Here is a 17,536-nt window from a genome sequence, read left to right as displayed (position 1 = left end):
GCGAGGGGCTTCCACTCAGCCACGAGGTTTGCGTACGGATCAGCCATTGCTGGCTGCACGCAGCTTCGGCAGTCGGGAGCTGCCCGCCCTGCCCCCTCCCCACAAGCATCCAGGGCGTGTCACATTCCCACCTTCACGGCCACCAAGAAGGGGGACCCTGAGCCGGGGCTGGTCGGGGTTCCCAGCTCGCACTCCTCCAAGAGAAACACATCTTCCTCCTCCAGAACCTTGTCCAGAAAGCCTATTGCCTCCTCTTCCTCCTCCATGGCAGCCGGCGCCCGCGGAGGGCAAACAGGAAGCAGGGTCCACGCAGCAGCCGCCGCCGCCGCGGCGCGCGCCGCCCGGGAGGCGCGGGCAGGCAGGCGGGCGGGGAGGGGACGAGCGCGCAGGGCAGGCCTACAGCCGCGCGCGGGCCTCCCCGGAGCCCGGCCTGGCGCCGGGCCACGGGCTCCCGATGAAAGGCTCCATTATGGACCTTCTCCTGCGGCCGCCTCCCGGCCCTCCTGCGCGCCGGGCCCGCCTTCCGTGCGTCCCCACCCTGCGAAAGGGGAAGCAGGGCCTCCGCGCAGCGCCGGCCGGCTAGCCAGCCGACCCCGTCTCACAGGGAGCTCGGCAGCCGCCGGCGCGCTGGCCCCGAGGCGGCCGGCGGCGCAGCAGCAGCAGCAGCAGCAGGCGCCCTCCGCGGCCCTTCCCGGCGCGCGCGCGGGCCCGGGCGCAGGCAGGGTCCTCGGTGGCCGCTCCGTCCACCCGCTGCCCGGGCTCGGTCGCCGGTCCCACAGCGAAGCCTGCCCTTCCTGGGACTCCGAGGTGCGCGTCTGCTCTGAGCACACAGGAAACGCACGTCTTGATTTGCGAGATGGAGCCGCTCGTTCCCGCTCTGTGGTCACCGGGCAAGCGGCTGGCGGAGGCTCCTCCGAGCGCAGCACGGAGGGAGGAGGCCGCGGGCGGGCCAGGCAGGCGCAGGGGGAGGTCGCCTCTCCGAGTCGGGCTTTATTTACAGCGCCGAGCCGGAGCCCAGCCGCCAGCCCGCGGGCAGGGAGAGCGGGAGAGGGGCATCCTCACAGCTAGCCCCAGCCCAGGGGACTCCTCACGGGTTGAGCCCCCCTTGCACCTCGACCTCGGGCTCCCCCACACCGTTGCCAAGGGGACCTGACACCAGGTGAGAAGCCACAGCTGCCACCCTTCCCCCTCAACCCCAGCCCAGCTTTGTAAACTAGAGGCCTGATCTGCCTCACCCCAACAGAGGCACACATGCCAGCCAGGGCCCTGGGCAGGTGCCACTGCAGCTGCGACACCAGGGACACCACCTCCTTGGAGCATTTTCCTTCCTAGAGGGGCCTGGCCCAATGGAGCCAGCCCTTCATGGCCAGAGAACCCAGGACAGGCAGCAGTGCCCAGCCCAGCCTGCTGCTTCCAATTCACCAGAGAGTGAAGGCCACATTCCCAGAGATGCAGGGACATCTGCTCTCGCGGGGGCGGAGTCTAGGGGCAGCACCTGGCCGAAGGGTGCTGACCCCGGCACCTGTGAAGGCCCAGGTCAGCCTGGGAAGGCAGGGACTGCGGAAACCGAAGCAAGCCCCACCTGGCTCCAGCTGAAGGCAGTAAGTGCAGCCTCGAGATTCCTCGCTTCTGATTGTTCAAGGGACGCTGGAAACCTGGGGAGAAATCTCCTGATCTGAAACTGATGGCAGGGAGTGGGCCGGCTTAGCAGTTAAAATGCCCGTGTTCCCATGGAACTAACTGCCTGGGTTTGAGAGCTGACTCCGGCTCCTGACTCCTGCTAATGCAGACCCAAGCGGGCAGTGGTGGTGATGGCTCCAGTATTTAGATTCCTGCCATCCACACAGGAGAGCTGGATTGGGTTCCCAGCTCCTGGCTTCAGCCTTGGCTGTTGTGGGCATCTGGAGAATGAACCAGCAGATGAGAGAACTAATTCTCTTTCTGATTCTCAAATAAAAAATAAACAAAAACAATCAAATGGTGGCAGATAGTTCACACTTGTAAAGAACACGGTGCAGTCTAAACAAACCGCAGCCATGCCTTGACTCCAGCGCATGGAGCCACAGCTGCCTTTCTTCTGGAGCTCATGTTTCTCTGGGCGAAGCTTAGGTACACGTGTGTATCTGTGTGTGTGCTGGGCCTTCCCTGAGTGTCCCCTCTGTCCACTTCCTCACTGGACCCTGCGTCTAGCTTCACACACAACCAACCCACCACTTACCCATGCAACCTGTAAGACAGGTGGCACCGGCCACGTGATGCAGCATCCGAGGCTGCCTATCTGTGGCTCACACGTCTAAGACCACCTCTCAGGTGACAACCGAATGATGGCCGGGTAAAGAGGAGCTGTCGAGGTCGATCCTCAAGGAGGGCCAGCATGGAGCCGTCCCCTCCCGGCCTCACCTGGCACCTGGGCTGAGGACAGGGCCCTCTGTGGATCCTCCGAGCTGGGCAGAAGGCCAGGGAGAAGAGAGGAGGAAAAGAACGGACATCACTTCTTACTCCAACCCTCACCCTCAAACTCTGTGAAGTCCTCAGGTGGGGCTCCTGCCATTCCACTTGCAGCGGCAGAACCTGCCCTCGCAGGGGCAAGTCTCCCTCCTGTCTCTAAAACTGGAGCTCAGACCAGAGACTGTGGGACAGGCTCTCTGGGGCCCCAAGGCTGTCAGGCCCGGCTCTGGGAACTGTCCCACCAGGAGTCGGCAGAGGCACGGTCCCCTCCACCTCCAGCCCCTGGGTTTCCCCTGTGCCTGCTCTGGTTGGGTTATAAATAGTGAGGGCACATCTGAAGGGCCCTTTCAGCCACAATTCCTCATTTGGTTTGGGCGGGCGAGGGTGTTCCCAGGGCTTGGGAACAGCAGGGCCTGGCATTCCCCAGGGCATACGTGAGCCAGCTCAGGGCCCTGTGCCATGGGTTTTTCTGACTCCCACCCTGCAGGCTCCAAGTGCATGGCAATGGACTGCCCACGTGCTACAGACAAGCAGGAGGCATGGGAGAAGCTGAAACCCCAAGGCTCCTGTGTTCCCCTGCCCAAGAGGGTGTGAGGTGCCCTTGGTAATCTACAGCACCCCCATCTCTATTCTGCATGCTCAGACCTGGCATGGGGGGCTCCATATCCACTTCTCCCCACAAGCCCTGAACCTCACAGAAGCTGCTCCCTGAATGTGTGAGGCAGCCCCAGCCCAGCCCTGCCCTGCTGGCTGGAAATTCCAGTGAGTAACTCAATGCCCCCTGCACTGGACACAGGCCTCCACTCAGCCACCCTCGGGCCTCCCCCTGCAGGGGAAGTGACTCACAAGTCCCTGCAGTGCCAGCCCTGGACCTGAGCTTCCTCTCCATGTCCTCCTACACGCTCCACCTTCATCAGCCAGGCTCCTGCTCCTTGGCTCCAAAGACCCCAGAACTGCTTTCTTCCAAAGCCAGAGGCCTCCCTCTCCTGCACCTTGGCGTCTGCACCCTGGACGTTCTCAAAGCCGTCAGTTCCCAGGACCGTGCAGGGGTGACCTCTGACCATGCCTCGGTTCAGGAGCTGCCAACTCCTGCTCTCTGCTGCCTTGGAGCATTCTTCCCTCCTCACGTGCAGGCCCTTGGCAGCGCTGGGCCCAGGGTCTGACTCCTGCCCTGTGGGAGCCCCGTCAACAGCCCCTCGACCACACACAATCCAAAGCCAAGCCTCCTCCTGCCGCACACCAGCTTCCCCTTCTGGCGTCTCCACTTCTGCTGGAGGAGCCGCCACCTTGTAGGCCCCTTCCCTCAGGCCCCACAGCCCTGTCAGCAGGTCCCTTTGGTTCTTCTTTCTTTCCCAAAGCCACCACCCTGGCCCAGCTTTGGCTCTGACACCTACACACCCAGTCACATTCCACCATGACACCCAATCTTGCTTGTTCATTCATACCTGGGGGCACAACACAGGGACCCACAAGATGGGGCCCCTGCCATCAGCAAACTCTGTATCTACCAGCAAGCAGGGCAGGGTTCTCCTCTGTCAGTCTGGGAATGTGCAGCAAAGGCACTGGCCCTGCCTGAGAGGAGCTTCCTAGGACAGGGGCCACTGAGCAGACCTGGAAATGGGGAGACATCTCCAAGCAAATGCAGGGAGCTCCGCTGGGGGGCAGAAGAGGAGTCAGGATGTGAACCTACAGCTGGGACCCGCACCGTGGAAGGCAAGGGACGTGACCCCCGCAGGCGGTGGGGCACCCACTGAGTCCACATCTCAAATCTCAAAGCCTCCAATTGCTCACCCCGCCTCCCTCCCCCCATTCTCCAACTGCTCCCCTGACCTACTCAATCAGCAAGTATCTAATAGCTCCTACTGTACACCAAGCACTGTGCCAGCATTCAGAATGCAGCTGCCAACAGGGGGCGCTACGTCAGCCTTCGAGGAACTCATGGGAGGCAGACTGGCCATTGTTTTTTGTGTTTTTTTGACAGGCAGAGTGGACAGTGAGAGAGAGAGAGAGACAGAGAGAAAGGTCTTCCTTCGCTGTTGGTTCACCCTCCAATGGCCACCACGGCCGGCGCGCTGCGGCCGGCGCACCGCGCTGATCCGATGGCAGGAGCCAGGTACTTATCCTGGTCTCCCATGGGGTGCAGGGCCCAAGGACTTGGGCCATCCTCCACTGCACTTCCCTGGCCACAGCAGAGAGCTGGCCTGGAAGAGGGGCAACCGGGACAGAATCCGGCGCCCCGACCAGGACTAGAACCCGGTGTGCCGGCGCCACAAGGCAGAGGATTAGCCTAGTGAGCCACGGCGCCGGCCCAGACTGGCCATTGTGAGTGACTCCCAAGAGGTTCCAAGGGAGGGGTGGCACCAGGAGTGCGGAAGGGGCATGGTCGGTCTTAGAACAATTCCTCTGGGAGGGGTAACGTGGAAACAGCTATTGTGACGCTACTTGTCCACACCCTCTGACTCAGCATTCCCACTCCAGGGAATTTCTCTGAAAAACATTTCTCCAAGGACGCAAAGACCCACGTACAAAGATGTTCACTGCAGTGATGTTTATTCCAGGGACAGACTGGACACAGCCCAAATGGTTAAAAACGATTTGGTGCATCCATGGGATGAAATACTGCTCATAGTCGGAAGAGGAATGAGGAACAGCTTTGAGTACTGGCGTGCAAGCTCAGACTCATCAACATAGGCTCAGGTATGCATTGATGGGGAGTAGCCTTTATCTGAAATACTTGAGGCCAGAAGGGCTTCAGATATTTTTGTGGCTTTTGTCATATGTGCATATACATAATGAGATCTCTTGGGGATGGGACCCAAGTCTGAACATGAAATTCATTCATGGGGGCTGGCACTGTGGCGTAGTGGGTAAAGCCACCACCTGCAGTGCCAGCATCCCATGTGCGCACTGGTTCGAGTTCTAGCTGCTGCACTTCTGATCTGCTCTCTGCTATGGCCTGGGAGAGCAGTAGAAGATGGACCAAGTCCTTGGACCCCTGCACCTGTGTGGGAGACCTGGAAGAAGCTCCTGGCTCCTGGCTTCAGATCAGCCCAGCTCTGGCCATCTGGGGAGTGAACCAGTGGATGGAAGACCTCTCTCTCTCTCTGCCTCTCTGTAACTCTGCCTTTCACATAAATAAATATTTTTTAAAAAAAGAAATTCATGTTTCATATACATTTCATACCCATGGCTGATAGTCATTTCCTATGAGATCTTTAGTACACCTGACCCACGTGGCCAGTGTGGAATTTTCTACTTGTGATGTCATGTGGGAACTCAGAAAGTTTCAAATTTGAGGGCGGTTCAGATTTTCAGATTAGGGCTGCTCAACCTGGGTGTGTGCCTGTCATATGGGAAAAGTACAGAGGAACAACCAGCCGGCTCACGGCAGGGCTTCTCTCTGCAGGGTGCAGTTTAGGGAGCCCGCCACTCTGCAGTGTGTATTTCTGTAGTCAGAATTCTCAGTGATGCAATCAGGAATAAGGAAGAAGTTCAGAAGTGTGGCAAGTGCTGTGATTGGGAAAGTGGGGTGAGCTCTGAGGGCGCAAACTGTCTGACGTGGCAAAGCAGGGGTGACATTAAATGAACAGGGCTAGGGGCTGGCTCTGTGGCATAACTGGTAAAGCCACCACTTGCAGCGCTGGAATCCCATATGGGTGCCAGTTTGAGTCCTGGCTGCTCCACTTCTGATCCAGCTCTCTGCTATGGCCTGGGAGAACAATAGAAGATGGCCCAAGTCTTTGGGCTCTAGCACCCATGTGGGAGATGTGGAAGAAGCTCCTGGCTCCTGGCTTCAGATCAGTGCAGCTCCGACAGTTGCGGCCAATTGAGGAGTGAACCAGTGGATGCAAGACCTCTCTCTCTGCCTCTCCTTCTCTCTGTGTAACTCTTTCAACTAAATAAATAAATCTTGGAAAAAACAAACAAACAAACAAACAAACAGGGTTAGCCCTGCCAGCAGGGGCAGGGGACGAGCAGAGGTGTGAGAGGTGCAGTGAAACATGGAGGGTGGCGAGCACCCCGTATTCGCTCCACTCATACTGACAGTGCACCTCCTGTATGCCGGGCACAGTGCTAGCCGGAGACTGCCAGGAGCCAAGTTTCTGTTCCACACTAACATGGCGTTCACAGGGTTGGTCATGAGGCCACAGAGGCAGGCTGCACCCTGATGGTCACGCGACACAGGCAAGGGGAAGGCACGGACAGGCCTGGGGCAGGGAGTGACACGAGGGATCGTCCACGGTGCCCTCCCACCAACATCATTTACTCTTTGTAAAACACTCTTCCCTCTGTGCCCAGCAGGAAACCACTGAGTCATCCGAGACAAGGGCCCAGGCTGATGACTCCACAGATGGCCCCACAGGCAATAACCTCCGACAGGGCCTGGCACAGGCTCACCGCCACACCGCTGCCCCTTCCTGCTCCTCTCTGCCCATCTCTGGTTCCCCCAACTTCGTTGGCAGCAGCTCAAGGCCCTCCTCCAGATCTGAGGCCCCTGACTCAAAGGGGCCAGTGCCAGGGCAGGCAGGGCGGCTACAGCGGCACAGGGAAGCAGATTTATGCTCCGGATAACCTGGCTCCTCCTCCTGCCCTCCCTTTCCCTGTCATAGTAGGAGTCACTCAAAAAATCATTTACAGAGTTCAGTTACCTAAAGCAAATGTTGGGAACGAGTCAGTAAACGACACTGTTTATACAGTGACAAATACGTCACCACTCCCCTGGACTGAGTCCGAATCCCAGTGCCCCTCATTAGGGTGCGACCCTGGGCACGTCATGTCAATGGCCCATGCCCCAGCTTCCTCACCTGTATAATGGGGGTGCTTTTAGGACCAATCTGAGGGCTGCTGTGAGGACTGTCACACAGAGGGCAGCACCAGGCACGCACCAAGCTCCCAGCCGGCACCAGCTACTTCCTTCTCCTCTGGCAGGTGCGTGTGGACGGGGGTGGGCATAGCAAGGGAAGCCCTTGCTGACCAGGCATGCCTCCTACCTTCCCCCAAACACCCCAGTGGCCCCCAACACACACCAGACCACGCTCCCTTCTCAAAGCAGCAGTGGCTCCCCTGCTCTGGATCTCTCGGAGCCCCTGACCCAAGGTGTTCTTGCCAGCTGTGTCCCCCCCGGCAAATGCCCCCATACTGTGAGGCTGCCTGCTCCACAGTCCTGTCCTTGACTCTCTGACCTGAGGCCACGTGACCCCTACCAGGGACACTGTCCAGCTCTCAGGCTGCTGCCATGGCCTCAAAACAGGGATTTTGTAGGGGAGGTAGGGGGAGAGGGACCCCTTGCTGTGCTAAGTCTCCACAGCACCCAGAACAACACCGTGTAAAAAGTGGGTTCTCCCCAGTGAGCTCCTGGGGTCACCTCCACTCACTAAGAGGGAAGAGCCCTGGACTTGGTGCTCAAATCACCCCATTTTACAGGCGAGGAAACTGAGGCATGGAGAGTTTAAATGACTTGCCCAGCAAGAGGCACAGCTAGGATTTGAACCCAGAGGAGTGTGTTGTGTATTTGTCACTATATAAACAGTGTCACTTACTGGCTCATACCCAACATTTGCTTTATGTAACTGAACTCTGTAAATGATTTTATGAGTGACTTCTACTGTGACAGGGAAAGGGAGGGCAGGGGGAGGAGCCAGACGACCAGGAAGGTACATCTGGTTCTCAGTGAGCAGAAATGACCCCAGGGGGCCTACAGGGTAGGGAAAGAGGTGTCCCAAGCAGGTGAAGACCCCTGCCGAGCCTGACTGTACGAGGAGGAGCTCAGGCTAAAAGGAACCCAAAAGGCACACAGTCCCAGTCTCCTCTCCGCCTTCCGTCTGCAGCCCCTGCTTGACTCCTTCCAAGGACGGGATGCTCATTACCCGTCCCACTGCTGCCAGGGCCGACCGTCGAAACTTTCAGCACTGACTCCAGTCTGAGTGCGCGGTGGCTCAACACCAGCCTGCCCTTCAGAGCGGCACCACTGCTCTGCTTCACCTCCTTGGGGAGACCCATCACATCCCACAAACACCCCCTGCCCAGCAGGGTGGACGCAGGGCCTCGAGGGGCCACCCTTGCAGCTGGGGAAGCGGAGCACGGAGGGCAGGTGGTGGCAAAGTGGAGTCAGCTCAAAACCAGTCATCCATGTGCTGTTCCATTTCCGGAACTGCCCACAGTGGTGCCTTCCAAAGGGGCATCAGGTGCTGCTGGGAGCTGAGCTGCCCCTGCTGAGACCAGGGCAGGGCGGGGAAGCCCCCAGGCCAGCCAGGGCCAGCGACCCATAAGGGAACTGGGGCTCACACTTAAGGGAGCCTCAAATTCAGCCACCCCCTTAGCAGCAAAACTAGCCGCCCTCACAATGATGTCTGCCCCTGGGGCCTGGCTGGGCCAGGCATCTGTCCCTGGCAACTGAGGCTCAACAGGTGGCCCAAAGCCAGCCAGCCAGAAAGAGGTAAACTGAGGCTGTGAGAGAGGAGGCGGGGGTGGGGGGCAGTGGTCACGAGGAGCCCATGGGTTCAGGAACTGCTCTGCACGTTAGTTTCCACATCTGTGAAACGGGGCACTCACAGCGCCCGCCACACAAGGTGCTGGTGAGGAGCAGAGCAGTTGGGCCAGCAGCACAGTGCCGTGGAAGCGTCTCGGGTCTGCCCTTCGTGCCCCACGGGCTGGGGGGCAGTGCTCCGTGCTCCGTGTGGCCCTCCAGGTGTGGGTAGAAGGTCAAGCGCATTCTCCACGTGAAAGAAAAAAAACTGGCTGCACTGGCACCTGCTGATGGAGAAACCAGGTGATAATAGAGGAGGGGCCGGTGAGGTGGGGGAAGCCGGGACACTGCCTGGCCTCTGTGTCAGGGGCTCACCTCTGTGCGGCCTCTGTAAGGATACGTTAGTGGCTTTCTTTCATTCATTCATTCATTCATTCATCTGAAAGAGCTACAGAGAAGGAGAGGCAGAGACAGAGACAGAAAGAGAGGTCTTCCATCCACTGGTTTACTCCCCAAATGGCTGCAACGGCTGGGGCTGGGCCAGATCAAAGCCAGGAGCCAGGAGCTTCATCTCTCTCCCACGTGGGTGCAAGGTCCCAAGCACTTGGGCAATCCTCCACTGCTTTCCCAGGCACGTTACCAGGGAGCTGGATCAGAAGTGGAGCAGCCAGGACTGCTGGCACTGAAGGTGGCAGCTTTACCAGCTACACCACAGCACCAGCCCCTGGTAGTGGCTTTCATAGCACTTGTTCTGGGCATGACTTAACACCTGGTGGTGCGATTATTCACATCAGTCGTCCCGTTTCCTCCCTGACTCTCCAAAGATTGATTCCAAGGCCTCCGGGCAGAGAATGGCCCGGCTGGGCCACCCCCAGGTCCCCAGTCTCTAGGACCCGGCCAAGATCAGCACACCTTTCTCCAATGAAGAAAGCTGCTTGGTGAGCAGCTTCACTGGCAGATATGAAATCCATCAATGAGCTACGATCCCAGCAGGGAGAGGGAGATCCCAGACAGGAAGTGGGAGCAACAGGTGAGGCAGGCCAGCCAGGGCAGTCAACCAGGGAAGCACCACCCAGGGGTGAGTGAGGTCCCGGCCAGGTGTGTGAAAGAGTGGCTGGGCCAGAGAGGAATCGGAGAGCCTTCCATGAAGGGGCCTGAGGGTCACCATCAAGGCTCCTCCCCAGCTTGGACAAGCCAAGGAGCCACCCTGGCCTTAGTTTCTCCATCTGTAAAATGGGGAGCTCAGGGGCCAGTGCTGTGGTGTGGTGGGCTAAACCTCTGCCTGCAGCACTGGCATCCCATATGGGTGCTGGTTCGTGTCCCAGCTGCTCCCCTTCCGACCCAGCTCTCTGCTTATGGCCTGAGAAAGCAGTGGAGGATGGCCCAAGTGCTGGCTCCTGGCTTTGAATTGGTCCAGCTCTGGCCACTGTGGTCATCTGGGAAGTAAACCAGTGGATGGAAGACCTTTCTCTTGGTGTCTCCCTCTCTCTGTCTGTAACTGCCTCTCAAATAAATAAATAAATAAATGTGGTGGTTTTTTTTTTTTTTTTTTTTTTTTTTTTTTGACAGGCAGAGTGGACAGTGAGAGAGAAAGAGAAAGGTCTTCCTTTTGCCGTTGGTTCACCCTCCAATGGCTGCCAGGGCTGGCGCGCTGCGGCCGGCGCACCACGCTGATCCGAAGGCAGGAGCCAGGTGCTTCTCCTGGTCTCCCATGGGGTGCAGGGCCCAAGCACTTGGGCCATCCTCCACTGCACTCCCTGGCCACAGCAGAGAGCTGGCCTGGAAGAGGGGCAACCGGGACAGAATCCAGCGCCCCGACCAGGACTAGAACCCAGTGTGCCGGCACTGCAGGCAGAGGATTAGCCTATCGAGCCGCGGCGCCGGCCAAAATAAATGTTTTAAAAAAAGAAAAGTGGGCAGCTCCACAGAGGTCGGAGGTGTGCGGTGGTAGTGAAGCCCCCAGGCTCCTAGCACAGCACCTGGTGGGTCACAGCATCCAGTCAGCATCCTACTCTTGACGGTAGGGGCCAAAGACCCATAAAGGGGGGCATGGGGTGCAGGGTTGCTGAGATGCACAGAGTATGCTCAGTATGTCACGACACCTGGTTCCACGCTGGAATTCCCATGTTCCCGACTCCAGCTTCCGGCCAGTGCAGACTCTGGGAGGCCGCAGTGATAGCTCAAGTACTAGGGCCCCTGCTGCCCAAGTGGGAGGCCTGCACGGAGCTCCTGGCTCCTGCCTTCAACCCTGGTCCAGCCCTGGTCACCGTGGGAATTTGGAGAATAAACTACGGGCTAGGAGCACTTTTGCTCTTTCTCTTTCTCTTTCTCTTTCATTCAAATGAATTCTAAAAAGATAAATAAAGCAGCAATGTGGTCTTGGGCAAATCATTTCACCTTTTGTGCCTAACCCTAACCTCACAGGGCTGTGTGGGCCTGGTCTGGGACAGCACGTGTGAAAGGCTCGGCACAAGTCTCTCCCAGTAGCCGTGGCTGGAAGAGAGGGAGGAAGGGGAAGGGGCAACGATGATCTCTGCTCACCTCCACCCCCATCCTTGTCCTTTCCTGCCAGCTGGAGTCTGAGCCCGGAGCCTGCACTGGGTCCCGAATGCTCTCCCTGAGTCTGATTGCCAGAAGCGTCGTGACGGCTGAGTGACGTCAGGGGAAGAAACGCTTCCCTTACAGGTGGGGGCAAACTGGAGCTCAGAGAGGCCACACAGCATGGAGGAGGCAGGGCTGGGCCCAAGCCCACATCTCCTGTCTGCCTTGGAGTCCCTGTGCACCACCCCAGAGGGGAGATGAGCTTTTCTGTAAGGCCACCACCTTGTCTGGGGAACTCACGCCTCACCAGTCGGCTGCCCCCTCCTTTCCAAGTGAGCCTGGGCTCTCTGAGTCCCATTGAGTACCCGGGCTTCTGTGGCCCGGGCCTGCCAGGCTGCCTGCTCACTGCGGCCTGGGGAGAGTCTGTGAGGCAGGGCTGCAGGCTGCACCTGATACCTCGGCGGGCTGCACACCTGCAGAGCACTATGGCCACAGTAGCAGAGCAAGGCTGCAGGGAGCATGCCGGGGAGCGAGGAGCGCTGCGTCCTGTCCAGCTCAGGCACCTGGCTTCACGGGCAGCCCCGATCCAACCCAGGAACAGACGTGGACTGCAGGAGATTCAGCCACTGCTCGGCATCCAAGCTGAGTGTCCACAAGCTCCAGGGGCGAGAGGGAAGTCTGGTCGTGGACCCCAGTCAGCAAGTCAGAGCGCCACGGTGAGCTGCTCCCAACACCACAGGCCTCCCCTGAGCAACCATAGCCCCTCCTCCCAGCGACCCTCGTCCAACGTCTCCTAGCCAGACATAGGTGGACGCTAGGAAATTCTCATCGGTGCACAGTTCACACACTTGTCTGGGCTGCTGGCTCACATCACGGCCATGGGGCACTCAGCTGTCAGTCCAAACAGCACCGTGCCTGTAACGTGCTGAGAGTCACATGGGACCAGTACTCTGAGCATGGCAGACTGCGTGGGCCCCACTCAGCCAACTGAAGACCCAAGTGGAACAGAAATCCCAAGGCATCCAGGGGCCCTGATGCCCAACTGCATGAGCTGGGACCTGCTCTCTTTTCTGGCCTTGGACTCAGACCGAAACCCTGGCTCCTTTTGGGCCTCAAACTTGCTGGCTTTTGGGCTAGAATTGAATCCACTGGTTCTCGGCCTGGGACTGTGCGGTGGCTCTCCCAGGCCTTCCACAGGTCACCATGAAGTCTGGCCCATCTCAGTCTGCAGGGGACAACTTTGTCCAACTGTCTCATTACAGGGAGAGGGGACAGAGACACGTACACATTACAAGGGTTCTGCCACTCTGCAGAAACCTGACTAATGCCAAGACCAAACCTGGGCTCCCAAGCACAAGTTGGCTGCACATTTGGGTGTGGCAAAGATCAGCTGCCAGCTGTGCCAGAGGCCCGATAACTGAATATCTAGAACAATCGCCTGTTTTGGTCCAAAAGCTCCCCCCACACCCCACGCCTTTTTCCAAGGTCCCAACAGGAAGTCTGGCAGGGGAGGGGGCGTGTTTGTCCAAATGAGCACAGCCAAGTAGTAGACATTTTGGCCTTTAAGAAAAAAAATCCGCCAAGTATTCAGGAAAAGGTGTCCACTCCCTGCAGGCACCCAATGTAAACAACAATGCTTGAAGAGTCCACTAGGTGGGGCCAGTGATGCGGGAGACAGAGCTGCAAGGCCCCCCTAGGAGGGAAGGAAGGGCAGGCAAGGGGTGCAGCAGGAGGGCAGCTTCCGGGGAACCACAAGTTGGAGGAATGCCCCTACCCCTATGTCTCACGTGGCTTCTAGCCAGTGGTGGAACAACCAATCGGGGGCTGTCACCCCACAGCATCTGTGGATTCCCAAGTCCTCAAACCAAAGTGTTCCTTCTTGAATCACCAACCAAAATGGGCAGCCACAAAGTGGAGTCTCTGCCCCAATACCTCGGAGCAGCAGGCAGGGCACCCGCCCTCCCCCCACCCCACACCCCCGGGGCTGCTTCACCAGGGGCTCCACACATGCAGGGCCAGCACGCAAGACACTCAGGATGTGGGGAGGTGAGGAGGGAAGGAGATGGGAGCAGGGAGCAGCAGAGATCCTGGCCCTGCCCTGAGACTACAGAGCACCTTCCCTGGCCCCTGCAGGGCTCTGAGACCCAAAGGCAGAGACAAGGGCCGACAGACTTCTTCCTGCTGACCCCTGGAGGCCCCACTCTCCACTCCATCAGGAGCAAAGAGGCCGCCCCTGCGTGTCCAAGATGGCAGTCTCTGACCCACCACACCTCCCTGGGATGCCAGGGCCACGACACCCCAGAGGACTGGCTGTGGGGGTCCTGGGGCCCGTCCCCTCCACCTCCCACCTGCCCCCTGCCAGCCCTTCCCAAACTTGCATTGCCTGGCAGCCGTTGAACACTGCCTGGGCCTCTGTTGCCACGGCAACAGTGTGGCTTCCCCCAAGTGGGAAGCTGGTTGCCAAGGCCCTTGTTGCCAAAGGCTATAACAGCCACCCCGGTGCGAGGGCCTGCGCAGGGGGTTCTCGGGAATGGTAGCGTCCAGGAAGCCTCCGGCTGGGGCGGGGGTGCCAGCTCCCCCTACCACATGGCATCTCAGTGATGCTCCTCTGGGGGCATTCACGGGAAGAGAGGGGATCCCCCCCACCCCAGAACACACCTGGACAAGCCTGGGCCACATGGGACCAGCACTGTGCACCTTTCCCATCTGCCAGGCACACATCCCCAGAAGAGGGCTGACTCCTTCCTTCTCCCAACTCCAGGGAACAGCCCTCGCAATCTCTGTGGCCTGCTTGTGTGTCTCAGATGCGCACACACATGCCATGCTCTGTGTTCGGGCCCTGTCGCCAGGAGCAGGGTCAATGACCAGGACAGCACACCCGCCCCATGGCCCTACACACACGCATGGCCCTCTCTCAGCACAGGGAGACACCAGTGGGGTTTGCTCTCCAGCAGAGTCAAAGCAGGGGGCTGGAGGAGCCCTTGGTCCTTGGGGAGCAGGCATCTTGTCCGCAGGCCACCTCTGCAGCCACCGTCCAGCCAGGTCCCTCCCAGGTCTCTGTCCCATCCAGGGAAGGACAGAGAGTGCAAGAGCAGGCTAAGAGAGTATCCAGGAGGCATGGTGACCAGACGGCAGGTCTGGCAGGAGGTGGCAGGTGGACAGAGGGCCCTGGGCCTGGGAGGGACTGACAACCAGAATGAGGTGACAGCCCCGTCTTGCTCCCCCTCTACCACCCTAAGCACAGCCGCCCCCTCCACCCCTAGCCAGAAGGAAAGCAGGCTGTACCTACCCCAGGTGCCAGCCCCTCGGGTGGGGTGGGGGAGATGCTCTCGCCGCCGCCCTGGCTGCGGGCACTGAGCTGGGGCGACATGGTGGGCGACTCGTCGATGTATGGCATGGTCTCCGAGCCCTCCGGGGGTCCCTTCTGCTCCTCATGCCCCTCGGCGTCGTAGTCGTCCGCCCCGTAGCTGAAGTCTGAGACAAGGAACAAGAAGGGCCACTGAGAGTCCTCCACCAGGGCTGCCAGGGACTGGTAGCGCAGCGGGCGCCGACGGCGGCCCCCGGCTGCCATGCCCCCGGCTGCACCATTCACACCCGGCCCGGGGAAGGGGCTACGCTCGGAGGCTGCTGGGAGGTGGGGAGGGGCGGCAGTGCGGCTGCCGCCCGCGTAATAGCATGTCAGCCTCGTATTTGGAGCTGCCGCTTGCTTTGCCTCCTGCCTAATTCCAAGTCTAAAAATTCACGGTGGGAGCAGGGAGGCAGGACGCTTCCAACTGTCCTCTCTGAGTCACCATTTTGCTTTTTATAGGGGACAAGGAGTCGGGGGCGGGCCATGCGATGTCACTTCCTGAGCCCCTCCTCCTCGGGTACACTGAGCCCCATCCCTCCAGGGGGCCAGAGCAGGTTTCAGGGTTGGGGGAGGTGGCAAAAATGTGCCTGAGGGCGAGCCCTCGACTGCGAACAAGGCCCTGCATGCGGGCAGGCCAGGCGTGGGCGGGAGGCTGTGCCGGGGGCCTGGCAGGGGAACAGCACAGTCCTCGGGAGCTAGCGGTGTTTCAATAATCAGCGCAGGCTGCCTAATGCGGAGGAGGGTGCTCGGGCTGCATTAACTCCCTCGGCACTGTGGCACCAAGCTGGCCCCGGCACCCACGCAATGATGCCCCCTCCCGGGCCACCAGGCAGGGCCAAGGCTGGGACAGGGCAAGGTTTCAGGGCTCCACACAGCAAGGGTTACAGGAGTGGCCTCAGGCACCAGCTCTGGGGGTCTGCCTGCAGCAGCTCGAGGGACCCTCCCACTCTCCTCACCCACCCCCTATGCCTGCCTGCCCCTGCCAGCCCTGACCTCTGTGCTTCCCGGGGCTCAGGCTAGAATCTCCTTGGGCTGGGGCCACTGCAGGAGACATGGATGCCCTTTTGCTACGCATTGCTGGCTGGGGCCCAAGATTCTGCTCGGCATTTGGGGACCAATGGCAGCTGGCAGCACAGTGGGGCCACAGCACCAGTCTCTGGGGCTCTGGGGCAGGCCCGGGTCAGGATGGTCTCCCATGCACTGGACGCTCCTGCAGCCACATCCATGCATTAACTACTCCCTGAGGATCCCCAGGCCAGGTTCCTTGGGGTCTTGCCCAGCTTGACAGGGGATGTCAGCTGGCCCTGTCCCAACATCTGCTTGGACGCCACTTCCTCCAGGTTGTCCTCTGTGATGGCCCAGCTCAGGACTCTTGTAGCACATGGTCTCTTGCTCCCCTCGTGGACCCTCCCTGTTTGTCCCTGAGCCCCTGGGGCAGGAAGTGGGTGTCTCAGGCACGGCTGTGTGTCTGGCACCCGCGAGCTGATACACGGCCGGCTTGGAGGAAACGTGTGTGGGGTGAATGAACCAACAGAGGAATGTGCTGTCCCTCTCAGGTCTGAGGTCTGAGCCAGGCCACAGCATGCCAAGTTCTCGGCAGGCGCCCTGGCTCCTCCTCCTCCTCTGTCACAACACACCCACCCACGGCAGCCAGCAGTCTGAGAATGGTGTCAACGGGTCACCAGGGCGCCGGGCCATGGCCACACTCAATCCAATCTGGGCATTTGGCAGCCAAGGGCTTCTCGCAGGCTTGATGCACCTGCTCCTCACTGCACCTGCTCCTGCTGGCTTCCTCTCCCGGTCCCTGAGCTGATGCCCCATTCAGCTGTCAGGGGACATGGACTATTTTTTTTTTCCTAAGAGAGACACACATGGAAAACCTCAGGACCCAGTGACACCCCAGCCTCGGAGAGGCGTGCACGCCATGCACCCAGGAAACTGGGGCCACTGCTGCTGCATCTGCGGCTGGCGTCTCCGGAGGCAGCAAGGTGGGGAGCGGCCACCCCCACCCGGCCTGGGAGGGGCCTGGCTGTCAGGTGAGCCTCAGTTTTGGAGAAGCACTGGAGGGAAGTGAGACCTCGTGGTCACCTGCTGGCTTTCCTGCAGGAGGTGAGCTGCGCTGGGCCCCTGGCCAAGAGCTAGGATTCAGCAGGCCACACCGACCCATGCCCAGGGGTCTCAGGCATGGAGATGGCTCCCCAGGGAAGGGGTGGATGGGAAACAGGGAAGGTGGGGTGGCACAGCCTGGCAGCCCCAGAAGGGCAGGAAGCCCTGGGCCAGTCTTCCCTGACAGCTCTTGCTGTCAGGGCGACAGGCCACGCCCCCGCCCCGGCCTGCTCCTTGAGAGGTGACCACATCTCTGTAAAGCGGTTCTTCCTCTCCTCAATTGCACACATCGCCAGGGGGTCTCCGAGACACTACCTGAGATCACAGGACCCGACCCTCAATCTGCAGAAATCCCCTCTGCAGAGAGGCTGAGCAGAGAGCGTAGTGCAGGGCAGGAGGTGACCACGGGGTGGGAGGTGGGGGGGAGCTGGCTGTTGGGGAGGGGCCACAGACCTCTGCAAGCACCCCCAGATCCTTCCCTCTTCACCCCTGCCCACCCTGAAACCCTGAGCGCCCAGGTGATGCCTACCATGGAAAGGACCCTGAGAGAGGTAGAAAAGCCAAGCCCTGATGGCGGGGGTAGGCAGGTGGGGGCAGCAGGGATGCCCAGCCAGGCATCTGTCTGC

At 59.8% G+C, this 17,536-nt stretch overlaps 1 protein-coding gene and 1 long non-coding RNA gene across 11 annotated transcripts in view; one reads left to right on the top strand and one right to left on the bottom strand.

Moving 5' to 3' along the window:
* Window positions 1–17,536, bottom strand: part of ABR (ABR activator of RhoGEF and GTPase) — a 181,880-nt gene that overhangs the window by 79,372 nt on the left and 84,972 nt on the right. For 5 of the 7 annotated variants that reach the window (XM_017348925.4, XM_002718897.6, XM_089317562.1 and 2 more), the window contains exon 2: window positions 14,745–14,929. In XM_017348925.4, the coding sequence (XP_017204414.1) occupies window positions 14,745–14,929 (185 nt within the window). Of the gene's footprint in view, window positions 1–131; window positions 422–14,744; window positions 14,930–17,536 lie in introns of those variants that run through there. The other 2 variants (XM_089317561.1, XM_051825369.3) reach the window with 2 other exon arrangements.
* On the top strand, window positions 613–5,607 carry LOC138846181 (uncharacterized). Of its 4 annotated transcripts, XR_016223905.1 has the most exons (4): window positions 1,032–1,159; window positions 2,936–3,052; window positions 3,245–5,145; window positions 5,372–5,607. It is a non-coding gene; the product is annotated as an uncharacterized LOC138846181 (long non-coding RNA). The 4 variants fall into 4 exon arrangements; XR_016223906.1 differs by lacking the exons at window positions 1,032–1,159; window positions 2,936–3,052 and adding an exon at window positions 613–807 and having other exon boundaries at window positions 5,007–5,145; XR_011383621.2 differs by lacking the exon at window positions 2,936–3,052 and having other exon boundaries at window positions 613–1,159; window positions 5,007–5,145.

This window comes from Oryctolagus cuniculus, chromosome 17 (genome assembly GCF_051225735.1).
Source record: "Oryctolagus cuniculus isolate XC-2025 breed Fujian yellow rabbit chromosome 17, ASM5122573v1, whole genome shotgun sequence".
Lineage (NCBI taxonomy): Eukaryota > Metazoa > Chordata > Mammalia > Lagomorpha > Leporidae > Oryctolagus > Oryctolagus cuniculus.
The sequence above is the reverse complement of the archived record's forward strand: the minus strand, read 5'-3'. Positions and strand labels throughout refer to the sequence as shown.